Genomic DNA, 24,001 nt, shown 5'->3' with positions numbered 1-24,001 from the left:
ATTATACATTCATTTTTAAAAACCAATTCAGTTAGTAGATTATGCCATCTTACCTTATCACAGCAAAATTTATTTGCACATGTTGAGGATTAATACAAAGCGCAGCATGGTGATGAGTGGCTAGCACTGTTGCCTCACAGAGAGAAGGTTCACAACCCCACCTTTCTGTGTGGAGTTTGCATGTTCTCCCTGTGCTTTCGTGGGTTTTCTCCAGGTACTCTGGTTTCCTCCCACAGTCCAAAAACATGTATGTTAAGTTGATTGGTGACTCTAAATTGCCCATAGGAGTGAGTGTGAGTGTGAGTGGTTGTTTGTCTTTGTGTCTCTATGTGGCCCTGTGATGGACTGCCCAGGGTGTACCCCTGCCTTTCACCCAAAGAGAGCTGGGATAGGCTCAAGCAGATCCCTGTGACCCTGGTTAGGAATAAGCGGGTATAGATAATGGATGGAGGATTAATACAGTAGTTGGTACCCTAATAGCTAAATAGTAATTATGGTAAACCATGTATGTAGGCATAGTCTATGTGCAGTGATAGGTGTTTGCATTAAGATAAAAACAAAAAACAAAAAAAAAACTGTAGACATACTTAGGCATGATATCATTATTTCTGGACTAGACAAACAGAGGAGTGGTCAGTGGTTTAAGCTCCACACCAGGAGGAATTTGGAATCTGTATAAATAGACCTGCCACGGAAGGCTACGTTCAGTTGGCTTCCCTGGGGATCAGCTTAAGGTTTATTGATTGTACCCATGGACATTCTGAAAAGCAAAATAAACCTTTTGCTTCAGACTTTGTTGAGACTCCAGTATTTTACTCAAGACTTAAGAGTTGGAGAACAAGTGTTGGTGTGCTATCCAGACTATATCCAGCCCTTGCCAGGATTTACTTCCACAGTGTACAACCAAGGTCATGAAGTAAATGGTGTATTGAGAAGATTGAGGGTGTTGGGTATGAAGTTTCATTTGTGAAAAAACTGGAAGGTGTAGGAATCTAGAAAGTGAGAATAAAAAGATAAAATAAGAGTGTACTACGGTACATTGCACTTGCTGAAACTAGCTTGGTCACAAACTGGACAAAAAGTTAATACTATGCATTCAAGAAGTGTTTGTTTTATTGGGTCCTGGGTAGTGACTGACTGCAGACTGTGCTTCTTTAGTAGAAGGCTTTACAGCTCATAGGGTTACATGAAAGCCTCTGTTTGAAACTCCCAGCTTCTCTATTCCTCAAAGGTCAGCCCTGTCTGCCATAGCACACTTGGTCAGTCAAAAGTTAATAGACTTAGATACTGCTTTTCTTTTCTTTAACAAAGTGCAATCACACACCATCACTCAGACACTGCCAACAGGAGCAACTTGGGGTTCAGTGTATTGCCCAAGGACACTTCAACATCTGGAGCAGATAAGCTGAGGATCAAACCACCAACCTTTTATATTTTGCACAACCTGCTGTAGCTCCTGAGCCACAGCCTCCCACCTGTTGGGGCTGATTAATCCAATGTGTTTTACAGCATAGAGAGAAAAACAAAGCAAAAGGCAGAGAAAACAAAAATAAATAAGAAGGGTAAACAATTATAGTAATAATTAAAGAAATAATCATAACATCACATAGTAACACACTGTAAAATGATACAAACAGTAGCTTTAGGAGAAATATTTGAGCTAAAAATGTGAAAAGAGTGACAATTTGAAAGTGGTTGCATATAATCTACACAGGATAATTGCCTGAATCCAGTCAGCCCACAGATTTACCGTACTGGTTGAGACTTACTGCTCTCATTGTGTCATTTTTGGAAGCTGTGGAACAGGTCTAATCCTGTTGTATGCAACCTGCTCAGCAGCAACAACCAGTTAATTTTGTACAAAAAGTATATATAGTTTTGAAGGATATTCACCTGCCTGGACTGCCCCATATATGGGCCATCAATAAACCTCTGAACACATTTATGCACAAAACAAGAACTTTTAATCCTAATTTATTTCCCCTAATACATTTTAGAAGGGGAATTTTTAATTGCACTAGATTATCACATTCACTATAGATGTAGCAATATTTACAGTAGCCTTGCAGTATTTACACTGTTAGCACTATACAGTAACAGTTCTCATAGTTAAACACGATTGATCTGCTGGGCTGATAACATCTCTCCATCCCTGTTAATCTGATTATTAGTTAACAGATTACATTCAATAGCAGAAAAGATAACACATTCTCAGATACAACTGGATTAAATATTAATCTTATAGCAATCAAAATATTCAGCAAAGGCAGTCATTGCCATAAAATACCTCCCTTCACTAAGAAATATAATACACTATGTCTGGACACTTGACAAAAGCCGCATCAATAAAGCTAGGCATGCCTTCAATACCCTGCGGCCCATCTGGAAATCTACCGCACTTTCCAGGCAGACAAAAATCCGCATCTTCAACACCAGTGTGAAAGCAGTTTTACTGTATGGTTCAGAAACCTGGAGACTGACCAAGACAACAACCACCAAACTACAGGTTTTCATCAACAGATGCCTTCACACTATCCTACGCATCAGATGGCCAGAAAGGATCTCTAATACCACCCTGTGGGAAAGAGCAAAGCAGACCCCCATTAACCAAGAGATCCGAAAGAGAAAATGGGGCTGGATAGGCCACACTCTGCGCAAGAGCCTGGATAGTGTCACAAGGCAGGCGCTGGAGTGGAACCCACAGGGAAAGAGGAAAGTAGGCAGGCCAAGGGAGACGTGGAGACGCTGCACTGAGCGAGAGATGAAGGCAGCCGGATGGACATGGGCTCAGTTGAAGAGAGGTGCCCAGAATCGAGTTTGCTGGGGAAGTGTTGCTGAGGCCCTATGCTCCCAAGAGGAGCAAAATGGATAAAGAAAGATGTCTGGACACTATAGAAATGAAGGAGCATCTCTTCCATAATAAAATTCCCATAGTCTTTTTAAAGTTTGGTGCATTACAGTCATAACAGTATTTTTACCATCTAGTGTGACGTGGCTGCTCAAACCTATCATCCCCTCCAGGTGAATCTTCTCACTGAGAGGTGTTGTCACTTTGTTTGAACCTGCACCTTCTTTAAGCCAACAAAACATTGAATTCTTGCTTTTCACCAGTAGGTACACATAAAAATTGGCTGTGCATCACTGTACATAATTGCTTCCCCAATTGCCCGCTTGTGGAAACTAACACCTAAATATTTTTCTTTGGAGAAATGTATTCAGAGATTCACAATATGCAGGCAAAATACAAATAAATGAACTGGAAGGGATGTGAAAATTTGTGCAATTATTTGGGAAATATTACTTCGCAAAACCCCCAACAACAGCAGACTTGTAGTACAAACATATATTTGAAATGACAGCAGTACAGGAAGTGTGGGAGGTTTGGCAACCTCAAAGCTTTCTGAGTGCTTTTACACACACAGCTGTTATTCACTGTGCTAGCCTACTAGGATAGCATTGATCTCAAAGTAGCTGAAGCTGATGGGAATTTGGTTATTGATTTGGCAGTATCTTGTCGTTAACTGACAAGTTGGACAAGAGGACATTTTGAGCAGTGGGGGCGCTACAGCTATTACTAGGAGATCCTAATTTACAACAAAATCCTGAAATTAATTTTGTAATTTTATAACAAAGTTATTAGGATTTCTCTCCTGGGGAACTTGAATGTCTGTACTACATTCCATGACAATAGTAGTTGAGATATTCTATATTAGTATATTTATATTAGTGTTGTTTTATAGAGAGAACTTTATAAAACAACACTGCCAATATCACAGAAAACTGCATATTTAATAGTGATATTTCCAGCTATAAGGCTTAAACTACTGCTCAGTTTACTGCATTTAGAAGATGCTCTTCTGGACTTGTTTCATCCCACCTTGCTGTTAATTACACTGATATGATGTATCATAAAGGAGCTTTTAAACAGAGCTGCTTGTGTTGTGAAACCACCAAGACCTTTGGACATTGTGATGCTACCTGTTTTTTTTTTTTTTTACAGACTTTATTCTTTGGGATGTTGCAGCTACACTGTATGCATCTTACTGCATTTTTTGACCAATTCAATACCACCAATTAAGCTTTTAGCATAAATTGAAGCAGGGACAAAAGAGCCAGCTGGGCTCATCCCAACATCACACACCACGAGCACCTTGTGTACAAAAGAATTCTTTCTCCAATTATCATCTTAGCTGAGGAATCTTTAAACAACCTTACTGATGTTGTCTTTCTGCTCATACTGCAGTCTATGCCCCCTTGCAAATTAGCCTGTTCACTGTCTAGCACAGTGGATCTTGAATCAGGCTGCTGTTCAAAGTGATTCATCTCTCATTTTGTTGAGGTCAATGCCAAAACCCTATACAAAATTCCTGCATTCATGTTAATTTGTGTCTCTACTGACTGAGGGTCTGTATTAGTGGAAATGTGCTGCTTCAAGTAGCTGTGACTAACCTGGAAACAGATTTCTGCAAGGCTGGTTCCAGGGATGAATTCAAGAGTATAAAGATTTTTTAAGCACTCATTCAATAGTTGTACTACTCAATGAGACCCAATTTTGTAGATCTGAAAAGTTACCACAGTGACAAACCATCTATCCTTTGCCACTACAATTGTGAGAGTAAATAGAAATATGGTGTAATCTACCAGGAATGTGTACATATGTTCAGGGCTTTGTTGGACAACATGACATTATGTTACAACAGAAGTCGACACCTCTGTGTCGCTTTCAGGATCCCTGCTCTTTCAACACACTGAATTGATTTAAATGAATGAGAGGGGTGCTACTGTGAATGTGTGGGTATAACTGTGGCACCCACCTGATGCAGCCCTTTGATTGGCTATAAATTCGTAAGTGTAACCACCCACTGTTGTGCTTGTGTTTCTCGAGGTCTGAATCAGGCCTGAGCAAAGAGGCATTCATGCAGGTTTTGTTCTATCTCTGTAGGTGTTCACAAGCTGGGTAACAAAATTCTATAGAGGCTAAATGGCAGAAAAACAAATAGGACCTCAGCACACACTACCATCATATGCATAGATTTAAACGAACCAAAACTTTTGTACCACAGAAGTGTATTTCCCATTTGTCATTCAAATGTAAGTAGGCTGAGGAGGAGTCAAGGTTGTAATTTAACGATAAGGTGTTAAAAATGGCAAAGTAGATGACACTACCACAGAAACACTAGAAGCTGCTCCATAACACACTGGCTGCTCATTCAATTTAAAGAGACAGAGATGACACATGCTGAAGCCTCATATTAGCTTCCAATTAACTTTTGAATAAGACTGTGGATATTGTCCTCTATCACCTACATTGGAAGGGATTTCTTGATGATCACTATGGCCAGGAATGAGTACAGCAAGAAAAACCTGTTCCAGTGCTCATATGTGCACCAGGCTCTTGTTTAAAGACAGATGAAATGTGACCCTATGCTTTACTTTGTTCTAACACTGGATGGGGAAAAAGGAGAACCCAGGATTGTAGTGGAGGTTCTGAAATGTATGATAAAAAACAGATCCTTGGTTTCCTGGTTTCTGTATTCACATTTATAAGCGAGCACATTCGCTCAGTATGTCCAAGCGAATGAAATTCAAGGCTTGTCAAACAGAGATATCACCTCTGATAAAAGACAGCTAGAACATAGATACATTTGACACAAAAATGCTCGATGAGAACATTCTGAGACAGTGCTTGTCACAATTTGACCAAAACAAATTCCAAAAGAGCAGCAAGATGGTGCAGTGGTAAGCACTACTCACAGCAAGAAGGCTCCAGGTTCAAATTGCCATTCTGCATGTTCTCCCTGTGCCTGCCTGTAGGTGTGACTGTTTTTCTCTTTCATTCCTGCTATGATGATCTGCCAAGGGATCTGTACAAGGTGTACAGCACCTCTTGCCCAGTGTCAGCTAGGACTGGCCCAAGTCTCCCAACAGCCCTCTACAATAATAAGAGCTAAAGATAAAGGATGAATGGAAGTTACAAAAGTACAATTAGCTAAAACATGACAACAAGCTGCACCAGCATCCTCAACTGGGCATCAGATATCATAACCATATTAAGACATAAAACATTTATTCATTCATACAGCAGTGATTTGGAATTTCACTCAGACCATTTTATACAGACCATTTTCACTATTTCACCATTTTCAGATATTTTATTATATTTTATTTTATCAGCAGTTAATATTCATTCCTATTTACACATTGCCAGATATGAAGCTACCTTATACTACATGGCCATTTGAACACTGCAAGACATAAACTGATAAGAAATATGATTCCACTTGCATAATCATGCTCCAGTTTCATCTCAGATGTGTTGTATGGGGCAGACATCAGGGTTCCTGTGCCACGTTGAATTAGAAAGCACCAAACACAAAGTGATGACACAAAGATGGAAGAAGCCTATTATGAAAAATATGATTGTGTTGGAGAAGCATCCATATACTGTGAATATGATAAAAGGTCAGATGTTTATGTTTCATGATAATGTACCTAATGTGGCTAATGTGCTAGCTACCTCTCAGTGGGCAGAATGAATGACTGAAAAACAATACATATCCTTCAAAACTAACAAATGTCTGTCTGCAGAAACCAGAATGACATCTTCTGTCCATTCTTTAGTCATTGACCTTGCGAACTCGTCGGCAGAAAGTCCAGTGATGTTCCACAGTGTTCTCATTAGCCCGTTCACTCATGTGATGAACGCGTGTGTTGCGTATTGTGAAACCCTGGAAAATAATAACAAAAAAAAAAAAAAAAAAAAAAACAGACAGCAGGGATCAGCTATGATCTAATTACTTGAATGTGTTCTAGATGCTGTTTTCTCCCAGATAGATGGTTTCTACACACAGTGTTAAAGGTGAAATTAAAGCCACATACTGCTTTAGAGATGAAGTCAAGCAGGTGGACACGCAGGCTAACTTCCTGCTGGTGGTCACATGGTCCAAAGGTAAAGGACACCTGGTAGTCTCTGGTGTCCATCATGTGTTTGTTCCACTTTGTGAAGCTGCTGGAGATGGACTCCAACACAGAGTGTACCTAAAGATAAACAGAGTAATACTGATTAAACTGTACTTTATTAATTTTGTGATTTTATACCATAGTGTTATCACTACATTCAAATACATTATTGTTTCTTGTAAAAATATTATTATATTACACTTGGATGTAATAAAAATTAGCACACTGCTTGTTGCACTTGAAATTTTATTGAACACAATGTAGAGACTAATTTTGTTTTTGTACCAGGCAGACTGCACTGTATATAACTTTACTGACCCCTCAAGAGAAAATAAATCATAAGAAGATAAATCAGTTACAACTGACACAGAACTGTCCTTCTTACCAGGACCAGAAGGAGAAAGCTCTTTACAACTGTTAAGGTTCCAACGTTGCCTGCCTGTCAAATTTCTGCAGTGTGTGATCCAGGATGGCCTCTCAGATCTTCTGGCATATTAAGTTTTTCAGTTGGTTCCAAAGACAAAAACCTTTGGTGATGGAGTTTTTAGATTTTATGCTCTGAGCTGGTGGGATTTAAGAAAAGCTCAAAGTGTTGATGTTTGTGTTGATCAGCTGCTGTAATGTAAAAAATGAAATGCAGGACTTTGACAGTATTTTTACTGTACTAAATCCATCCCTGCTCTGAGCGCTCTGAAACTGTGAGTTTCTCAATGACAATTCAGACGACACTCTGACAATTTGAATTTATGAATGCAGTTTTTCTACATGGTTCCACAGGCTGCTGGTTCCGCCCTTAAATGCAAAAGACTTGTTGCCACACAGTCAACATCAACCCTAGTGAAGTGTAACATCACATACTGTAGTTAGGCTAAGGTCTACAAATAGTACTAGTTAAGATCTATCTACTGGGTGTGTGCACTACATGGTGCTGCAGTCTGTGTCTGAGCGCGTGTGCGTGCGTGTGTGCGTGCGTGTATGTGTGTGTGTGTGTGTGTGTGTGAGAGAGAGAGAAACACACAGCTGCCCCCCCTCCCTGCAATGATATAGGTTAGTGTTTTGGATTGGAAAAAATGTGCAAGATAACTTTTATGTAGAAATAATAAATAAATGTGTTTTCTTAATTTCTCTATCGGTATCAATAGTGGAACCGATAATGTCAGGGCTTACTGATAGTTTGGTCATTAATAAATTACCCCTGGTTCTTGTTTAATACTGCGATTTGTTACCCATCCCTAACCGCGAACCCAATAAAGTGGGATTTTCTATAATTGTATTGACATGATTATGAGGGTTAAATGATTGTAAAGGACTATAAGTGATGGTCTTATGGAAAACAATCTTGTTTAACAGGGTGATTTGAAAACATAATGTGTGGGTATCTCTGAACTTGTGCTTGCAGAGAGAAGAACAAACAGGCAAAGATGCTTTGGTAAAGAAGGGACGGCCTTGTCAAGAGCTGTAGTCTGTCACAGCAACAAAAACACTAGTTCAGGGCCAGGTAACGTGACAGACCAAATAATTTTTGCATTATATAAATAAGGCTTGGCTACACTGTAAGGGGCCACTGCTACAGGAAGGCTGTGATCCTCTTTCTATTTCTGTTATTTTGCTTTTTTGTTTACCCACCCACCAACCCTGTACTCCAACATCAAGCTGGCAGCAGCTCTGAACCCCAGCTCCTTTGCAGGGGCAGTTACGAACAGCCAGGGCAGCTTCCCTTGCAGCACCCTTCATCAAAGGCTCTGAGAGGGTCTGAAATACTCTGCTGCAGGCCCCCTGTTGGGGGGACAGGGGGCGGTTGATTGTTTCAGAGTAAGAGCTTTGTGAATTTGAGAGGAAAACTAATACATCATCTGCATAAAGGCTTATTTCATGATATACATGTTCTGTTTGAACTCCAAAGATACTGTTTTTGTTTTGCAGAATAGCAGCAGCTAGAGGCTCGATAAAAATGGTGAATTGTGAAGGAGAGAGCTGGCAACCCTGCCTGGGGCCCCTTTGAAGACTGAACTTTGAGGAAGTTTTGGTCATTTGTACTGATAGAGAACTATACAATGCTTTGATCCAATCTATGAAGGTGTTTCTGAATCTAAATTTATGCAATGTGGCAATAAAGAATTTCTAATTAACCCTGTCCGCATTTAAACAGATAATAGTACTTCTGGATTTATTACTGGTAGTCTTTTATATTGATTATTACTCTTCGAGTATTGTTAGCCACCTGTCCACTCTTAATAAATCCTGTTTGAACAGGGTGTGTTATGTGAGGAGTCATTTTTTCTAGCCTCCTGGCTAGAGCTATGCAAATGATTTTGAGATCTACATTAATGATTAATATGGGATTTTCTTGTTTTATCATAATCTGTACAGGGTTTCCTCCTCGGTGATGTAAAACTACACATTGTTGACCAAGCTACATCCAGAGATGAAGGTTCTTGTCAGACTCTGAAATTAACATTTCCTTACCAGCAAAAGTATAACGGCAGCTTGAATAATTTCCATAACATCGGTAACAATAAGAAGGAAGCTCTTGTTACCTAAAGTGTTTTCACCATTTAGATCAGGCCTATTTTCAGGTGACAGTCCTAACAACTGTTCCACTGTGACGTCCCTGAAATCCCTTAGTAGACCCCACTTTCTAAAACAAATACGATAAATACTGTTGCTCAGTTGCATTTTACAATAGAATCCAATAGAAAAATGTTACCAGAAGGAAGGCTGTGTAGATTTGCACTGAGCAGAAGATATTAGAAAGAAAATGTTCTGGATTTAGAGAAAATTAGTGGCTAAAACAAAGAAAACAGAAATGGGTGTGGAAAATAAAGTAATTTATATAATCATGTTTTTGTGTCTCAGAATTTCTCCACAAACATGTCAATACAACCCTAACCAGAGCTGCTTTCACTGACCTTGGTGGTGATGGTGAGCTGGGTGATGATGACAGCGACAGGATTTGAGTACTTGGACAGCTTCCTGGTGCTGGACAGCTCCACCACCTCTTCATAGGTGTCAGTGGGGTAGGGAAGCAGTGGTTTGGGGTCTCCCAGGCACTGGATCAGGGGCTCGATCTGGTAGAAGTCAGCCTCCTTCCTGAGCAGCTCGGTCTCTTTGAAATCACATGGCAGCGTCAGCTCTGACGTCCGCAGGAAGTTGAGGATGTAGCTGAAACAACAGTAACAGAGACAGGATCAGACCGGACAGCTGAGCCTGTGATTTCATTAACCCGATATACGCGGCAGTGCGTTTTGTGGCATCTTCTCTTGATAACACTGAAAAGAACTTAAATTACTCTGTCAGTTTTGATAATACAGATAAGAGCAATATCTCATTTGAATCTGTAAAGGGTCTACTTTTATTTGTTTAGACTTGTAATAACAAAATGCTGTTCTGCTGTTAAAATAAAGCAGACGGTGTATTCCGTCTTCTCCGTCTTTGTCACCTCACTTCACAGACACATAAATAAACTAACCTGAATCTCAGCGAATACTTGCCTCAAAGACATGAGAAATATATGTATCGAAAGCTTGAAATGTCGTCTTTTAAAGGAAACAATTAAAGTTCAAAACAAATTTTTACGTTATCCATATGAAAATAAGGAGCGGTACTGTTTCTACTGTCTCACCTCATTATAACTAATGTGATCGCACTGAGCACAATGTTCATATGGAAATGATCTGAGGTGAGCCAGGTAATTATGTGCACACCCCCGAGAAATGGCATAAAACGTCAATCTTCATCATAGAATTTACTTCTGGACAGCAATGAAGAGTTTACTTTCTCCTCAGAGGAAGAACGCAACTCAGATGACAAACATTTGCATTTTAAAGAGTGACTGGAGGCAGCGGAGGATATAATTCCTGACGAGTAACTCCCTCTCAGCCACATTCCTGAGTGAAAGGCTCATTATGCAGCTCATTATGCGATTCTTTGTCTTCTCAGGTGAATCACATGATTATTCATGATCATGCAAGCCTTCTTGCAAATGCCCTTTCGAAACAAAAAGTGTCTTAGAAAATTTAAATCAGTCTATTGTTTTCTGTGAATGAGTGAAGAAGACGATTTTCATATAATTTTTGAAGCAAACACTTTAGGCTACAATATCCAGTTCTCAAAAGTCTTGTGAACCAATGTTCTGTATGTTTTATAGTCTTATTGACTTAAAAATGTTTTTCCCAAACCATGCGTAAAAACACAATCATCTATAAACTTGCTGCTCATATATTATTGTAGCCCAGTTTGTGCTGATTACAGTCTTATCAGACTTTAGCCATTAATATGTTTAAAAGCAACTGAAAAAACCACAAATGTCAGGGCATGTCAAAACTTGCCCAGGGCCCCAAAACACCCTTAGACCCCACAGGATTAAATTCTGGGCTACAAGTTAAACCAGGACATGAGAGAAGAGAGCTCAAAATCTGATTCAACCCCAACCTTATTGAGAAGCTGGTGTGTTACTCATACATTTTTTAACAAATCCAATGAAAAAACATAACAAAAAAAAACTCTCAGACTCAACACGACAGGCTCAGCTCCACACTGTCAGACTTAAACTTTTATACGGTGGAGTTTTTAGGTCATCTCGAGCCTTTTTAATACAGTGAAACTCCTGCCACGAACAGGAAGTGTAAAGGGGTTTCAGATTCAGTTTGGTGGGCTCAGCTCTTCACCAGGCTGAACTTTGATCTGGCTGAGCCAGACTTTAACATGTTATAGTTTGAACGCTGATATGCATGTAAATATTAACACGCAGCGTGCCACATAACTGTAACTTTAGTTTCAGCATGATTAGCGTACTGGCATATCTGAACAGCTAGCTGAAGATTTTACTATTCAAAAACATGTCATTCTGCCACACAGACACACACTCACCGAAACAGTGGCCCGTCGCGATCAATGAAGTAGTTTCCATGTGCGTCTCTAACGGTGGGGAGGTCTCCTCTAAACATGGCTCCCAGCATGGAGTCTGGGTAGCGCCGCAGAGTGGACAGGGAGGTGCTGTACACACACCCACCCACATTCAGAGTCACAGGCTCCCCCATCTAGAGACAGCAGGACCAGCAGTCAGGGACAATACTAATGGTCTTTGTGTATACCAAATAAAGAACTAATAGTAATTTGGATTCTTTGGAATTTAAACTTGGCAAGTATGAAGTCCTGAGGAGGATTTGAAGATACCTGTTCATCTGTTATCCTCACTCTAACATATATATAAAATAAAACCAATCTAATCTACACCAGATATGACCTATGGTGCAGACATAAACTGAACTTAAACCTAATTTCACCCTTTGCTCTAAAACCACAAGTTTTATCCCCCACACAAACTTTAAAAGAACCAGCCAAAATGACAATTAGCTAAAATGTCAAGTTACAAGTTAGCTTACACTCATTTCCTGAAGACACTAAGCCCTGAAGACCCTTAACCCTAAGCACTACATGTCTAGCTCTGACCCAAGCTTTAAACCAAGTCAGCTTTATAAAATGTAATGACATATATTAGGAATATGTTTTTGCTCCCATATGAATGTTGAGCCCCCACATGGGTGAAAAGGCTTAGATCCCCAAAACTGAGTAATACCAGCCCACACACACCATGTGACCCAGGTCTCCATTCTCCATCTGTATCTCTATGATGGCAGACTGTTGATTCTCTTCAGGTCAGACTGTTGAGAAGAACATTTCTGTGTTTCCACCAATATCTGCAACAAGAGAAGGAACAGCTGTGATGCGACTAACAGTAAGATGGTTACCATGGAGATAAGCAGCCAACTGATGCACCAGCGTTGCCATGGCCCAGACATCATCTGGCTGATTAGTCTTGCATCCCTGATGTGTCTGCACACTGCCAGCCAGTAAGAAACTGCAGAATTTCTTAAATCTCAAGAAAACCAGGACTCAAAACAGATGAATAAAGCTCCCTGCCACAAATTAATGAAACTGACAAAGCATTTTAACGAGCTCTGATTAAATCATATATCACAGTAAGCTGTAAATAAAAGGCTGGGGAGCACTCAAGTTCAACTTATTGTGATGCAAATTATGGACAAAACCTTTCATGCCATCATGCAGCAGAACCACTTTTTAATTGTATGCATTTTTTTTTTGTCATCAAAATTTCGTACCTACCTTACCCACAATCCAACACTAGCACCAACACTTTGGTCAGAGATTCAAATATGTTATGCTAGCAGTGGCTAACACATCATAGAGACTCCAGCAGAGATAAGGTAAGGTCCCTTCTTTTTAACTTCACATCCAGAGATGGTTTTCAGTTTCAGACTTGTAGTATTCAGAACAAAGCCAGACTGATACATTGCCCAGACCTATATAATCGACTGATACTAGATTACTGCAGATCGCCATCAGTATCTAAGTCAGCCAGTAAGTCACAAGTAATGCCAAACTAGAGCTGAGGTAATTTAGAAATCATGTCCCAACTGTCACATATAAGTGTTTTATACTTGAGAGTTGCTAGTTCTCTAAAGAATAAAAAAAAAAAATAAAAAAAAAAAAACTCGTGTTGATGAATCATTTCTATGGGAGAAAAATGATAGAGGGGTAAGATAAGATAAGAAGAACCTTGATTTGTCCCACAGCGGGCAAATTTCCATCAAGATAAAAAATAAGAGCAGAATAAGAAAAATGAAAAACACTGTATTGACAATACAAATATATTAGAAATGGAAAAGAAATACAAAGTAAAGTTTTTACAGCCTATACGTGATGAGGTTATTAGCTGGGGGTCTACTAGTTGCAGTGCTGGTTGTACAGTCTGATAGCAGCAGAAAGGAAGGACCTGGTGTGGCAGGTCACATACTGGGTGAATGTGGAGAGTGGAGGACAGAGACAAAGACACATGGTTGAAGTCCCCAGAGATAAGCAGAAGGGCCTGTGGGTGCTGTGTCTGCAGCCTGCTCACAGCTGAGTGCAGGACGTCACAGGCCGCATCAGTGTTTGCAGAGGGGGGATGTACACAGCCATCACACCCTCTGTAGATAGCACGGCCTCATGCTAACACCAAGCAGTCAGCATGTCTCCCACAAACAATACTGGTAAATGTATAAGTTGGCATCCTCTCATATATTCATATACTCACGTTTTGGTTGATGAGATTCAGTAAAGAGTGGAATGTGATCTAATGCTTTCTATGTTCAGTATTCCTATTGATGTAAAACCATCTGGTGGTTTGCCAGCACTAGTGGCTGCCATATTGTTGGATAACACCAATAGAGTTGAAAGTCAACCTACAGGTCAAACATTTGACAATTAATTTTTAGAAGCTTGTGCACTTAACAAAAATAAGAATAAAAGAAACTTAGTGTACTGAGCTCCACAGTCGGTGGATGTGTTTAAAAGGGGATAAATACAGGAGGTCAAGAGCACCAGGTTCAGCTAAGTTCCTGTGAACTCAGCTCAGTCTATTGTGTGTCTTTTTCAAGCCCGAAATAAACCTTTCACATCAGCCTGTACTCAGAGCATTTTTGAGAAGACGTCTGCACATTTTTTGGGAAGTTATTGAGGCTCAGGTCAGCACTTTCATATTTGACATTTACAGTGTACCAGAATAGACGGGTCAGCGTGTCTCAAACATCTTTCTTCATTTAGTGTGTAACTGGACAAAAGATTCACCCTCAAAGAGAAAGACATTCAGGTGCCTGTTGTCCATTATGTTCAGGCAGCTCCTCAGGAAATAAACCTTATCTTCCTAGTTTTCCTGCAGCCCAAGCAGTGCTAAACCCATTGTCTGCTTCATCTTAAGCATTCTTCTGGGCAATATAACAGCAGCCTCTCTCAGGGCTGGTTATCTTACCATTCTTTAACACAACACCCTCGATATGACCCCTTGAAAAAGCTCCCACTCATTTCACTACTGGGACAAGACTTCTCATCCTCCACAAACAATAACCCACTGATACATAATATCTTTGACCCAATATGTTTCACTTCCTACAAATCTACATATTTCACCCAACAGAAAGCGCCGATACATTTATTTTAACACCTTAAAATGACCCATGGAGTACATACCTTGGTTGCAATTCCTAAAAATGTTAAAATGATTTGTATTAAGACTGTTATTTTTATTATGTTTTAATGGTATAAAACATTACTATTGCTTGTTATTGGGTTTTGGACCCAGAGGTGCTCAGATATATTTCAGTCAGGCTATGCTTCAGACTGAGCTGATGCTAATTTCAGTAACATCACTTCACAGCACAAAGCCTTGGTGTTGGTACATCCCAACCTGAGTAAAAAGTCTGGGCAACAGCGTTTGTTAATTTGTGAAGTAAAATAAGTTTTTAAAAAAACTGAAGCAAATGGAAACAACTTACTTTTTATTTCTTGAATTTACCAAAACAGTAAGTGGGACATGTACAAACATCTAAGGAGTCGAGGAAAGTCGGTTTGAGGTACAATTTACATCACTGTCCTGTTTCAAAAATCAGCCTCTCTTCCTAGGTGGGCAACCCTGGTCCTCGAGGGCCACTGTCCTGCTTGTTTTCACACTATCTCGGCCCTAGCCACAGCAGATTACATGGATCTGGTGTGTTTAGTCAACCAGAAGCTGGAAGATACCATCTCAGATGAAGCTGTGAAGTGGGGGATGATAAGGAGCATTTCCCCATCCTCTTATCAGATTGTCTCTTGATGAACCCTGAAGTTGCTCTGGTCTGCCATGATGAAAGAAGTTCCAAAGCTCTTATTTCTGCTTGGAGGACTGAGAAGGCTGTCTGTGGAAGTTATAACCGCAGTTTGACAAGTCCCTTTATCAGTTTGTCATTGGATGCTCCACATTAAGAATCTAAGAAAAAAAAAAAAAAACATCTGATTCTACTTCAGTTCTGATTCAGTTCTCTGTCCTTGTGTCTTTTCCTTGCATTGTATGTAGGTGGGAGTAAGATGCAAGGAAAAGACACCAGTGAGGAAACACCCAAAATGAAGCAGCATCTTCCAGGTTCAGACTGACTGGACAGACCTGATCCAGGTAATCAGCGGCAGGCAGTGGCCCTGGAGGAACATGGGTGAGATACCTTGCTCTGTTCAGTTTTAGTTTACTGACTCACAGACTGACAGCAGTTGAATCTATTCTTGCCTCCATTTGTAAAATGATATTTGTGCCACACAACCTTAGGTTGAACATTCAGTCTTTTCCACATATTTATTTTTTTAAGACCCTTTTTAAAACCTTTGCATACAAATATAAATGGAAAAGCTCCACCCACGGAAATAGGAGGTGTTAGTCTAAAGGCTGTAGCTTGTTGTGTTGTCCTTTTATTAGACGATGAAGAATATTAGCAGCCTAAATATGATGTAAACAGCTGTGCATGTGATAATCAGCCAAATACTCGGTCTAACAGAAAGGCTAGCTAACAGCAGCTAACCTAGTTAGCTAGTTAGCGAGATGGGCAGAAAAACCAGGCGACACACAGCTAAAAATCACATTTGAAAGGTTGTCCAGTCTTACCTAGAACTGCTCCATCACTGCTCAATGCTGCTTTCACCGACTTTAACGCAGCTGCAGGTTAAAGCTCCAAGCTAACCTGGTCGTTTACCTCCATATTTACGCCACTGTCACCTCAGAAGCTTCCGGTCCGGCTTATCAAAATAAGAGTTAACATTTTGTGTTGTTTGATTTAGATTTGGTCAATTATATTAATGATTAATCCAAAATTAAACTGATTGTAAGGTCATCATAGTGATTGGTCTAGTAGTAAAATTAGCTCCAGAAATACCAACAAACAAACAATAATGCATTAATAATAGTAATCCACTTTAATGTGAAGTGTTTCATTCTACATAATGAATTATTTTACTGTTAGAACTCCAAGTATACTGTGATATTAATGCTTTTGTATTTAAGTAAAATTCTGTTTTTTGTTTGTTGAGGATCTGGATGACTTGTTGAGCCAACAGAGTTACTTTTCCAACTATTGTTAAACCAGCTCCTCTAGTTGAACAGATCTTGTTTATTTTGATGATGCCAGCTACAAGACAAGTCGGGGGGAGGGGGGCAGAAGGGATAGGGACAGAGAGTAGATAGATAACAGTAAAAGACAGACAATAGAAAACAACAACTGCAGTGATGCATATTCAATATAAACAAGAGTGCTTGTCATTGGTAACAGTGCAATATCCATTCATCCATCATCTATACCCACTTATTCCTTAACCAGGGTCCCAGGGATCCGCTGGAGTCTATCCCAGCTCTCTTTGGGTGAAAGGCAGGGGTCCACCCTGGACAGGTCACCAGTCCATCACAGGGCCACATAGAGACAAACAACCTCACACACTCACACTCACTCCTATGGGCAATTTAGAGTCACCAATCAACCTCACATACATGTTTTTGGACTGTGGGAGGAAACCAGAGTACCTGGAGAAAACCCACGCAAGCACAGGGAGAAATTCTACACAGAAACACCTGCAGGGTTTCAAATCAGGAACCTTCTTGCAGTGAGGCAACAGTGCACTCAGTTACTGTGCTGCCTGCAATACAATAATATTAATAATAATAACAATAATAATGTACTTAAGTAAATGCAGGACCTTTACTAGAAACAGACTATTTACTGTGGTATTTGTAGTTTCATTTAATTTAAAAAAACAAACAAAAAAAAAACAAAAAGTGTCATACCTACCTCCCACCACCAGGAGCGCCAGCAGCAGTCCAATACCGGAAAAACTTTTTTTTTTTAATCTGTGGTCACATCCTGTTAGTGAGAGTTCTCTGTGTTTTCCATCCGCTCCGGTGATATTCCCACTCAAATTCAGTCTCTGCTTTAGTCTAGTTTGTTTTTAATTTTCTACAAACTTCGTTGCAAACGTTGCTAAAGTTTTACTTTGAAACATCTGTTTTGAATCTGCCGAGCTTGTAGCATTATCAATTAGCATTAGCATTAGCCTGCCGCTCGGTGAACAGCGATGAGCGCGGACAGACTTTTCTGTTCCTGCTGACTCCGAACAGGACCAGTCACCGTCCATCATGGCCAGCGAAACCACCGAGACCACCGCGGGGAACGATGAAGTAGCTGCTCCTCCATCCGAGACCAACGAGCACGACTATGCCCACACTGGGGACAGCAACTTCACCTCCACAGAGGCGCCCCTCTCCTCCGGTGCACCGGTGACTGACTGCGGAGTCACCGCGCAGGAAAGCTTCGCCACACCGGCTGATCCCGAGCAAACCGCGCCTGGGCAGCCCCCCGCCTCTTTGCCAACAGAGCTTCCCGAACCGCCCGTGGGTGCGGAGGTGGACTGCCCCGGCGGGAATGATGTGGAAGCGTCCTCACTATCGCTACAGACAAAAGAAGCGCCCCAGAGGTCTGCACCCTCTGGGGGTCCTGTTGCGCATTCCTGCCATCGCAGTCGCACCCGGCGTGTTAGTCGGCCGGAGGACAAGAACTGCTCCAGCTGCAAGTCTGAGTTTGAGCGACAGGGCCGCAGCTTCAACCGCAGGACGGTGTACACCTTTACCACGCCAGAGACCGTGAAGTGGGTGTTCCCAGACTCTGTGGTCCACGACACGTCCTTCCTGTGTGAGACCTGCGCACAGTTCATCAGGAGCAAATGCAAACGCAAACAAGCCGGGAAACGGTCTCTGTGGGTGAAACCGCCTGTGCCTAAACAGGTGTGACTAATAAAATCATGATATGCGATTCTCCGATGTTATGGTGCTGTCACACCGGCACTGGATTGAAATCCAGGAGCAGGAGGGACAGGGGGTGGTGTGGGTAAGGTTAACCTGCAGGAGACAGGATGGCAAAGCTGTTCTGACAGCTACTACACACTAACAGAATCCCTTCTCTGCAGCTTGTATAATGTCACCTGCATTCAAAAAAAGAATATAAACAAACACTTCCTGAATGAGAGGTCCGCCCCCTTCCCTCATCATTCTGGAAGTCATTTCTTTGGTCCATGCAGCATGAAAATCTAGAATAATGGAACAAGTTTGGTTTACACTGTACAAATCAAATCATGTTTGGCTACTGTCGTTGGATTAGAAAAACTCTGGAAGGGCTGACCATTGTTGAAAGTGTACAGTACCGTAGACAGTCTGAGAGGTTAGACTGTTTAGACATTTATAATGCCACATAATATGTGTTCATGTCAAAAACCCAGTCAGAGCCTACTCTAAATATTCCTAAAGTAGTGTCCAGTCAGTGGTGACTGCCAGTCTGCACTGATAAAGGGAATGATGATGATTTAGTGACACAACAATTCTCTGTAAAACTTCCTGTATAGTAACAGGTGAATAATGGTGGACATAGATAGCCCATCAACTACAGCTCACAAGACTATACTGTAATATAACTTATGCAGAGCCCCTGGTGTTTTATACACTAGAGACTGGTGGAGAAGTTTAACGTTTTCTGCCTGTGTCCTTGGTGACTGCAGCCAGACGTGCAAGACAAGAGGAAGAAAGTCTGCAGGATGGGGAAGAAGAGCAAAGCGGCACAGCTGGTGAGCAAGTCCTGTTACAAGGCTGCCTTCAAAATGCTCTGGTCTGCCAAAGGTGCCAGGAAGCCCATGATGGAGTTTTGGAGTAAACAACTGAAAGAGGAGGTGAGGATGGAAGTGCTTACTGTTAGTAAGTCAATCAATAGTCAGAACAAACATATCCTGCTACATAAACACTTGCTCTTTATTATTGTAATAGCAGAATGATGTGTTTCTTGTTGTGGTGCAGATGAAGGTGCTGTCGCGGCATGCAGATAGTCCCTTTCATCAGAAGGTGTCGAGCAGGAAGCCACTGTCATCCTTCCCGTGGCGGCGCTGTCTGAACTGGGCCCAGGACAAAGCTCCGCTTGTCACCACCTGCCTCCGATCCCTGTTCCCCGACATCAACGCTCTGGCCAAGAGCAGCCAGTAAGTCTGAGTTTGGACAGAGCTTTAACATGAGTCACAGGGTCAAATGATCCTTCTGGTTCAGAAAGTTCATTTGAGTTTTAAAGTTATCCCACTCAAACCTCATCGTGAGTCTAAACCTGACCAGATGTGAGTTGGCGGTCTGATGATAATGTCTTTCCCGTCTGTTTTCTGTGTTGTAGCCAGCTGTCGGAGGAGCAGGCCCAGACGCTGCTGGAGCGCCGGGCTGTGGTGGCGCTCTCCATCCCGCTCTTCACCAGGAACATCTGGAAGAACAACTTCCTGCAAGCTGCCCTGGGAGCAGAGCTCCGCCTACAGGGCTGCTCTGGCTCCTCCCTTGATGCCCTCAACACTATGGGGCTGTGTCAGAATAAAGACACTGTCAGATTACTGCTGCACAAGCTCCGAAATGGCAAGAAGACTGTGAGTATCATGATCAATGCTGCTCGAAGTAAATTGTTACACGAGCACTGGCTGCCAAATTCAGATACCAGAAAAAATAAACCCAACAAAACATAATCAGGAGAACATGGGTTTAGAAAACATTCTTCTTAATGGTAAACCAATTTCAGTTCTAGATGTGTGTGAATCGCACATCAAAAAGTCTTTTCTGCTATAATCTCATCTGGAACCACTCCCATCTATCACAACAGAAATGCCGACCATGGCTACATTATAATAGAGGCTACATTAAAATTAGACTAAAATGTCATTAACTAGACTAGACAGCCTTTAGGTTTTGTCGACTAAGACTGAAAAGAAACAAATACACATTTCTGAGAATCACAAATAATGCAAATAATTGTTAGTTGTATCTCCCTTCTCTTGATGCAGAGCTGAACTTTACATACCATAATCAAAGGGTGACTTATGTTAGTACCAGTAACATGTTTAAAGCAGCTATAATGCTGTATTTTAGTCGCAGAGAATCAAATGACAATATAATGTGGCAGAGCTACTCAGCTGACTACCCAACACTTTCACTCTCATACTGTCAGTTTTGGATGCAGCTGCTTTCAGTGAAAAACAAACCCACTGTACAGAACCTCAACAACAGACACAGACTAATTGCTGAGCATTTAGCAGCTACGCAACCAGATGTTTCCCTGAGCAGTTGGTAAAGACCAAACACAGAGCCAAAAGTGAATATTGGACTTACATTTCTTAGGCAAGCAAAAACACGTCCACATGTGATTAAAGGTGTTGCTCCTTAATGGCTGGGTGTGTAAACAGGCAGCTGTTTATGGAATCGGCTTGGAAGAGGACACATCACTACTGTCTGTTTCTTTAACTTTGTGCTGTTTTTCTGACAGGCAACACAAAATGGCCGACAAAGAATGAAGCTGAAACAGGAGCAGATGAAGGCAGAAGAGATGGCAGATGTTGAAGAGGAGGATATTGAAGACGAGGAGGAGGATATTGAAGACGAGGAGGAGGAAGAGGATGATGAGGAGGAGGAAGAAGAGGATGATGAGGAGGATGAGGAAGAAGAGGATGAAGTAGAGATGGCAGTAGAGGAAGAAGTGGAAGAGGAAGAAGTGCAGGATGGAGTACAAGAGGAAGATGAAGAGGACGAAGAGCAGGATCGAGCAGCGGAAGAAAAGGAAGAGAAGAGGAGGAAGAAGGCAGCAAAGAAGCAGAGAAAAGAGGAGAAGAGAAAGGAGAGAGGCAAACGAAAGGCGAAGGAGAGAGAGGAAGAAGAGGAGGAGGATGATGATGAAGAAGGCTCAAAGAAGAGGAGGGTGGTGGTGGTAAGGCTTGGCCTGCTGAAAGGACACTCAGAGGTCGGAAGATCCGACCTGTCAGCTCCCTAAGAATCGGTAGACTCCGTTCATGGAGATATCAGGTCCTTTCTGGTCAGTGTTGAAAGTCATTCTGACAAGGGCAGCAGCTGTCGATGGAAACTGATGAGAGCTTTACTTTAAATTTTATTTTAAAGTTTGAGTAGGAGAAAATTCACTGAAACTACCAATAAAACACAGACAGCTGTGATGATTATCTGCATCATTTGTACCACTGATAGCCGCATGTCAAAGGTGAGCTGCTCCTCAGATTCACCACCTGACAATCAGCTTCCATAAATAATGGTAGCAGCTGTCAACAACATTTCAATTTACAGGCCACATATTCTCCTGGAAAGACAGGGGTATGTAATTGTCACACTTTAGAAAGATTTAAAGCCAGAGTTGTAATTTTGTGCTAACTGTAGGATCTTATAACATTGTACTGGGTCAGCTGGGGGATAAAAGAAATTAGACATTTGACAAATGAAGTCTTTATGATTTCAAAATATAAAGAGAATGTCTTGGTTCCAAAGAAAAGGACACATTGAGTAAAGCTCCAATTTAACAAGAAAGTAAATGTTATTGTAACTTCACAGGAAAAAGACTATTGAATAATTGGCTTCATGACTCAAGACTTTAAACCACTTCCTGCCTGCTTCAAAACACATCCAGTTATAGGCTCGTACATAATGTATATTTCCTCAGTTATCTTGAGATCTACAATAAGGCTGATTTGTGAAACCCATAAGTTCAGTTCTTGTCATCAAATGACACATAGGAAACTCTTAACGGCAGTATTTATCCTTCAATATTACATTTACCAGACAATGACTTTTTCTTTTATGCTTTTGTGAGAATAATTACTTTTATCTTAAAGTTTACTTAGAATCAGAATCAGTGGCCCAAACAACTCATGCAAACTGAAGATGACGCTCAGTTAGTTAATCCCATTTAACTGCTGTAATGTAGCTGTCGCCTTCTACTGTGAACAGGCAACACTAAAACAAAAGGTGAAGGAGAAAAGTCGTTGCATGATTGAAAATTCTAGGTAACCAAATAGAACCCACTAAAATAAATTTTCTAGAAATAAAATTTTACTTCCTTTTTTTTTCAATTTCTGAATATAAACCTGACTCCTCTGTGTCACATACTGGCTTCTTCTTAAAAACTGGATATTCACATGTACTTTTAGAAATATTTCCCTACAGTTAGTACCATTGCTTTTTTTGTTGTTGTTTTTTTTTTAAAGACTTTGAAATGCACATGTGTAAAGTACAGGGAGGGAGAAGTGCTCGACAACCCAAAACACGCCTTGATTAAAGCCATGAGCCACCAATAAATGTCTTTAAATGTCAAATTACAGCTAGAGTGACCATCTGCAGGAGTTCTTGATGTTCGTCCAGCTGCTGAATTACGGAAGTTTTAGGGAGGTGAAACTTTAAAAAAAAAAAAAAAAAACTGAAAATTGTTTGATTTTTCTTTTTGTATTATTCTGAACACTGTGGAAATCTCAAACTATTGAGACTGTTGTTTATGTTTCTAGACTGAAGCTGCATTTGTTCTTTTTTTTTTTTTAACACTTTCTATAAAGTGGATGCAGAGCTGAAAAGAGGATGGGGAATCAGTCCCAGGTCTATTTTTTTACTTATTGGTCATAGTGAACTCAACAGAACAGACTCGAGGCTTCGGTATGTTTGTGCTGCGTTCACATCATGTGGGACATTAGAAATGAGATGGATTTGTGTTTCTGACTGCTGTAAACATCAAGCAACACGTAAACACGAGTTGACTGATGATGTCCATGTGTTTGGTTTAGTTCAAGATTAAGTGCCAATTTGATAATTTTGACTGATGCCATTTACAGGTGAGACAACTGGCAAATCCAACATGACATGAACGTAACTTTAGAGCCATGGGGAAAAAAAAGAGCTAAAGTTGAAGTTACAGTGGGTACGGAAAGTATTCAGACCCCTTTAAAATTTTCACTCTTTGTGTCATTGCAGCCGTTTCCCAAAATCAAAAAAGTTCATTTTATTTCTCATTAATGTACACTCAGCACCCCATCTTGACAGAAAAAACCAGAAATGTAGAAATTTTTGCAAATTTATTAAAAAAGAAAAACTGAAATATCACATGGTCATAAGTATTCAGACCCTGTGCTCAGTATTGACTAGAAGCACCCTTTTGAGCTAGTACAGCCATGAGTCTTCTTGGGAATGATGCAACAAGTTTTTCACACCTGGATTTGGGGATCCTCTGCCATTCTTCCTTGCAGATCCTCTCCAGTTCTGTCAGGTTGGATGGTGAACGTTGGTGGACAGCCATTTTCAGGTCTCTCCAGAGATGCTCAATTGGGTTTAGGTCAGGGCTCTGGCTGGGCCAGTCAAGAA

At 40.9% G+C, this 24,001-nt stretch overlaps 2 protein-coding genes across 2 annotated transcripts; one reads left to right on the top strand and one right to left on the bottom strand.

The window, feature by feature from the left end:
* Positions 1-6,132: 6,132 nt before the first annotated feature.
* kctd6a (potassium channel tetramerization domain containing 6a) lies at positions 6,133-16,708 on the bottom strand. Its single transcript, XM_026306118.1, has 6 exons — positions 16,427-16,708; positions 12,553-12,659; positions 11,830-11,999; positions 9,870-10,122; positions 6,880-7,038; positions 6,133-6,728 (listed from the first exon to the last, which is right to left on the bottom strand). Exons 2-6 carry the CDS (start codon positions 12,577-12,579, stop codon positions 6,618-6,620), a joined length of 720 nt encoding a protein of 239 aa, XP_026161903.1. The 5' UTR covers positions 12,580-12,659; positions 16,427-16,708; the 3' UTR covers positions 6,133-6,617.
* A 960-nt stretch (positions 16,709-17,668) lies between these two features.
* On the top strand, positions 17,669-23,627 carry LOC113129902 (uncharacterized). Its single transcript, XM_026306116.2, has 5 exons — positions 17,669-18,589; positions 19,357-19,524; positions 19,649-19,827; positions 20,010-20,250; positions 21,141-23,627. Exons 1-5 carry the CDS (start codon positions 17,945-17,947, stop codon positions 21,639-21,641), a joined length of 1,734 nt encoding a protein of 577 aa, XP_026161901.1. The 5' UTR covers positions 17,669-17,944; the 3' UTR covers positions 21,642-23,627.
* The last annotated feature ends 374 nt before the right edge of the window (positions 23,628-24,001 follow it).

This window comes from Mastacembelus armatus, chromosome 5 (genome assembly GCF_900324485.2).
Source record: "Mastacembelus armatus chromosome 5, fMasArm1.2, whole genome shotgun sequence".
NCBI lineage: Eukaryota > Metazoa > Chordata > Actinopteri > Synbranchiformes > Mastacembelidae > Mastacembelus > Mastacembelus armatus.
The sequence above is the reverse complement of the archived record's forward strand: the minus strand, read 5'-3'. Positions and strand labels throughout refer to the sequence as shown.